Genomic DNA, 5,326 nt, shown 5'->3' on the forward strand with positions numbered 1-5,326 from the left:
TTAAAATGTGATGTACATATTCGGTTGGTATAGTACATTAAACTGTCCAATAAAATTATTATTAAAATTATGTACTTTCAATCATTATTTTTATATATTTACTAAATTCAACAAATATATACCACATATATTTATATTACTTACTGTCTATGTAGTGTTTTTCTTGAATTATTCGTAATTTGAGACAACATTTTTCAAAAGTTAATAATAATTTTTAAACATAATAACTTTGTACTAGTCGGTATAACCTGAATTTGAATGGTTAGATATATCATATAAAACGAAATTATAATTTACTTTTACAGAAATAGGAAATTGTGTTTACATAAATGCTCCTAATTAATACTTAATACTAATATTATTTATTCAAATTTTAATTATTTATTTTGCATGAATTTTCGACTTTACACGTGTACAAAACATACACTACCGGCCAGAAGTTTGGAATCACTGAGCATTGCAATTTACACAAAAATTTCCTGAAAAATGTCAGCGACTTTGAGAATTTTTTATCGTTCGAATCAATTGATATGAGACAAATTGATAAAAGTAGAATTGAAATAAACTTCAAATCTATAAAAAATTAGCAGCAGATTTAATATCGATGAAAAGTGGCAAGTGATTCCAAACATTGCATAATATTACTATAAACTTCTTATCGTTTTGTTATGATCGATCGCTATTTCTTATACTTCACTTTTTAGTTTTTTTTTATTACACAGTATTAAATTTAATGTTTGACTCAAATGTTAGTACTGCAAAAATAAATTTTATAATGCATATTTATTTAAATCATATTGAGATGTGCTTCTGCACATATTATGTTTAAAAAATGTAGAAAATATACATAAATATTTAGAGCGAGTTTCCTATCTATATGATACGTGGTCTTAAATAAACGCCACGTCTATGATGTACTGTCTATAACCCGTTTGCCGGTTAGTTGAAAGTGTTGAACAAACGGTGAGCTTGAAGATATTTTTACACAGAAAAATATGACTAAGCGTAATTCAATTGCATTATTATGGAATGCCGTGTTATTTTTTGGATTATATTTCCAATCTTACGTCGCTACCAATACTATCGATCCTGACTTGAGTTTTAAAAATGTGGAACAACATATCGATTTGCAATCTCAATTAACGAAGATCACAACCAGACTTGTATTAGAAAATGGAAGTAAGGATCGTCACATTCGAAATTTCTTTTTTTCACTGGAACCTGGGCAAAAGAATAGTCTAAGTTATATAGCAGCTTATAGAGAACCTGTACGGGTTGAGCTAAAATTGACTGAAGCAAAGATGAATGCACATCCAGATAAAACCTTTTATCAAATTGAACTAAAGGGCCCATTGTCTCCTGGAAGAACTATGGCTGTTGAAATTGAATGGATATTAACACATGAACTTGTGCCTCATCCTAAGGAGATTACACAAAAAGAGAAGCAATTAGTAAAATTCATAGGAAATATTTATCTTTACTCTCCATATACTATAACAAAGCAAACAACCACTGTATCTTTACCATCACGCAATATTGAAAGCTATACTAAATTTAAACCTGTTTCACAAAGTGATTCAGTAATCACATATGGTCCATATGAAAAGCTTTCTTCATTTTCTTATGAAGAATTAAATATACATTTTGAAAACAACAATAAATTCCTCACTGTAACCAGACTTGAAAGGAGTATTGAAATATCACATTGGGGTAATATAGCAGTAGAAGAACACATTGATCTATTACACACGGGGGCATTATTAAAAGGCTCATTTTCACGCTATGAATTTGCCAGAGAGCCAAAATCAGGACAGGCTAGTATTCAAAGCTTCGATACCATATTACCAGCAGCTGCATCTGATATTTACTATAGAGATGAAATTGGTAACATTTCCACATCACATACACGTATTAAAAAAGACTCAGTAGAGTTAAATCTTCGCCCAAGGTTTCCACTTTTCGGTGGTTGGAAAACTAAATACATAGTTGGTTATAATGTACCTAGTTATGAGTATCTATTCCATTCTGGAGACCAATATACTTTAGAAATGAGATTATTAGATCATGTTTTTGATGACATGGTGGTAGATGAATTGGTTGTAAAAATTATCTTGCCAGAAGGTTCTAAGAATATTGAACTGAGCCTTCCATACTCTGCAACACGTTTGCCAGATTCTCTTCACTACACATACTTAGATACTACTGGTCGTCCAGTAATTTCTGTTACTAAAAAAAATCTAGTTGAAAATCACATTCAGAATTTTAAATTGAAATATACATTCCCACGTATATTAATGTTACAAGAACCATTGCTTGTAGCTGCAGCATTATATTTACTATTCTTACTAGTAATAACATATGTGAGACTTGATTTTTCAATTGATAAAGATGAGGTTTCAGAAAGTAAATTAAGAATTGCTGGACAGTGTGAAAAGATCTTGGCTGCTCAAGATCGTAGAGTAACATCTTATAATGAACTAGATGACCAATTGGCATACCTCAAAGCAAATAAAGAAGCTAATGCATTCTTATCTGTTGCAAAAGGTATTAACCAAGAATACAAAAGTGCAACAAGTACCATTGCTGAAATTGCACAACGTTTGAAAGGAGAATCAGGAGATGTATATGAGCGCGTTCAAGAATTACAAAAATATGATAGAACTTTGAAAGAATTGTATAATCAACAACAAGCATTGTATGTAGATAAACTAGTACCAGGCAAGATAGGACGTCAGCAGTTTGTAGAAGCAGAAGCAGCTATTACAAAGAAGAAAGAAGAATGTGTTGAGAAGATAAATTCTATTGTAAAGTCTTTACAGTAATAAAACTCTTATAAACACTTTCTTACGAAGAATGAGAATAAGAGACTCAATAAAAGTAATTTAAACAATAAGTTAAACATCTTTAAATAATAAGTTGAAAAAGCCTTTCCTCTACAATAAATTAAGATTTTGTAATAAATAAATAGATGTAAATTGTACATTTTGTGTTTAGCATTTATTCAATTATAACATAATAATTGCTCCTTTTAAGCTAGTATTTCGAAGTATTATGTATATGTACCAATACCGTACGTGAAAGTATATATTTAACCTACAGAATGCAAAATAATATCCAGTAAATTTAGTGCAATTTATATTAATTTCGAAAATACGTGATTGTAATTAATTTGGTTGCAAGAAGTAAACGAACTTAAAGCATAACTGCGGTTTTCATGGAACGTCAAATATCCACTAAACTCGAGTGTCAGTATACAACACCGGTTAAATAAGACACCTGCTAACCTTTCAGACAGTACCGTGTCTGAGAAAACTGTCATTTCACTAATAGGTTTAATGCTCGGAGTTAGAATGAATAATTTAAGAAAATTTATAGGTAATAAAATTGTTTATTTGGTGATTGTACTAACATTTTAATAGTCATTATTTTTGTACGAGCAACAGAGTATTTTCTTCTTTTCTTATAATATTTACGGAAAAGGTTATAAAGTTAATAAATAATACATTCTACCGTTGTTAATTTTAATATAGACATCGGGGCCAATTTGACAGATCCTATGTATCAAGGAATTTATTATGGAATAAAAAAACATCAGCCGGATTTGGATAAAGTTTTAGAACGAAGTTGGAACAATAATCTTTCAAAAATTATAATCACTGCCGGTAATATAGCAGAAAGCGAACATGCTCTTGAAATAGCACGAACAGATGGTAAGATGCTTTTATATAAATATTAAAAGAAAGCATTTGTCAAATTAGATACAAGTTAGTGTAAGAAATGAAACATTGTTACTGTCGCATCTCTCTATCACAGGCAGCTGTAGTTTATAATTTTCAAGTTCTATTTTTTCATAGAGATATTAATGTTTTGTAAAGAAGAACAATGATTTTGGTACAATTAACATTTTATACACCTTGCAGGCCTTCAACTGTGAGGGTAAAGACATTATTATTATGTACAACTATTGTTTATTTGTTATTATTAGATTGAAATGCAATCATTGCATATGAAGAAACCGCTGAAAGAGAGATGCAATGGTTGCTGTGATTCTATTCTCTATCCGGAACAACAAAATGCATGTCAATGGAAATATCTAGGTACCTATTATCTCATCATATGTTCCATTTTATAGTGTTTCTTCATATATTGACTATTATATATATTTCAGAACGATTATTTTCAACAGTTGGTTGTCATCCAACACGTTGTCATGAATTTGAAAGCTGTGGTGATCCAGAAGAATACCTCAAATCATTATCAGACCTAGCATTAAAGAATAAAGATAAAATTGTTGCTATTGGTGAAATGGGATTGGACTACAACAGACTACAATTTTGCTCAAAAGATGTTCAGAAAAAGTATTTTGAAATGCAATTATCTTTGTGCTCTACCTTAAAATTACCAATGTTTCTACATTGCCGCAATGCTAGTGAAGATTTTGTAAGAATTTTAAGAAAACATAAAGATATATTAACAGCTGGTGTTGTGCACTCCTTTGATGGTAATCCAGAAGAAGCTAATTCTATTTTACAAATGGGATTGTATATTGGTATTAATGGATGGTATGTCAAAGAAATCACCTTCATATACCATGCGAAATTCTGATTTGATCTCGTTTACAGTTCTCTTAAGACAGAAGAAAATCTTTTTGCTGTTACAACTATACCATTAGACAGATTAATGATTGAAACTGATTGTCCATGGTGTGAAATAAGGACTTCTCATGCTTCTGCAAAAGATGTTATTACCACTTTCCCATCCATTAAAAAAGAAAATTGGCAACCTGATCGAATGGTTAAAGGGAGAAATGAACCATGCACTATAGTGTAAATATTAATCAAGTTAATTTTGCAGTTATTGAATTATGTTTATATTACATGCTTGTTAAAATTATTCTGTTTCTTTTTACAGCCAAATTTTGGAAGTACTGGCGCGAATTAGAGATGAAGAAGAAGAATATTTGTGCAACCAAATATACAAAAATACAATGAAAGTCTTTTTTCCTCACGAGCTTTAACACATTAATCGAGACTGAGATACTACTTTGTAATCAGTGTGCGTTTTAGCATTGCACACTCACATATGTAATCAAGGAAGAAAGCTGTGAAACTATGTAATGCAAAGAAGAAAAATAATTTCTACTAAATTCATTTCTAAAAAGGAAGGAAATGAAAAGACTCATTTTTACGTGCATAGTTGTATGGATGTGACAGGTGTCACATTCCACCGATTTCTTTCCATATAAAACTTTAATACTTTTTTGTTAAAATTATCATTGTCACCATAATCATCGCCATTAGTTGCACTATTAGCGCTATTATAATTA

The 5,326-nt window shown here is 30.3% G+C and overlaps 2 protein-coding genes across 2 annotated transcripts; both read left to right on the forward strand.

Annotated features, from left to right (window-relative positions):
• Positions 1-921: 921 nt before the first annotated feature.
• Positions 922-2,822, forward strand: LOC108580347 (dolichyl-diphosphooligosaccharide--protein glycosyltransferase subunit 1). Its single transcript, XM_017944079.1, has one exon. It carries the CDS (start codon positions 996-998, stop codon positions 2,820-2,822), a length of 1,827 nt encoding a protein of 608 aa, XP_017799568.1. The 5' UTR covers positions 922-995.
• A 478-nt stretch (positions 2,823-3,300) lies between these two features.
• On the forward strand, positions 3,301-5,017 carry LOC108580374 (putative deoxyribonuclease TATDN1). Its single transcript, XM_017944109.1, has 5 exons — positions 3,301-3,375; positions 3,531-3,710; positions 4,169-4,562; positions 4,623-4,826; positions 4,912-5,017. The coding sequence occupies exons 1-5, from the start codon at positions 3,336-3,338 to the stop codon at positions 5,015-5,017; spliced, it is 924 nt and encodes a 307-aa protein (XP_017799598.1). The 5' UTR covers positions 3,301-3,335.
• Positions 5,018-5,326: the final 309 nt, after the last annotated feature.

The sequence above is a fragment of the Habropoda laboriosa genome, unplaced genomic scaffold, assembly GCF_001263275.1.
Source record: "Habropoda laboriosa isolate 0110345459 unplaced genomic scaffold, ASM126327v1 scaffold9, whole genome shotgun sequence".
Classification (NCBI taxonomy): domain Eukaryota; kingdom Metazoa; phylum Arthropoda; class Insecta; order Hymenoptera; family Apidae; genus Habropoda; species Habropoda laboriosa.

What these genes read in the sequence shown, in the direction of transcription:
- LOC108580374 (XM_017944109.1), top strand. Translation starts at nt 3,336, where the DNA reads ATGCTCGGAGTTAGAATGAATAATTTAAGAAAATTTATAG. An exon ending in TGAAATAGCACGAACAGATG is followed by an intron (nt 3,711 to 4,168) that starts GTAAGATGCTTT and finishes TATATATTTCAG; the next exon opens with AACGATTATTTTCAACAGTT. An exon ending in TATATTGGTATTAATGGATG is followed by an intron (nt 4,563 to 4,622) that starts GTATGTCAAAGA and finishes TCTCGTTTACAG; the next exon opens with TTCTCTTAAGACAGAAGAAA.
- LOC108580347 (XM_017944079.1), top strand. Translation starts at nt 996, where the DNA reads ATGACTAAGCGTAATTCAATTGCATTATTATGGAATGCCGTGTTATTT.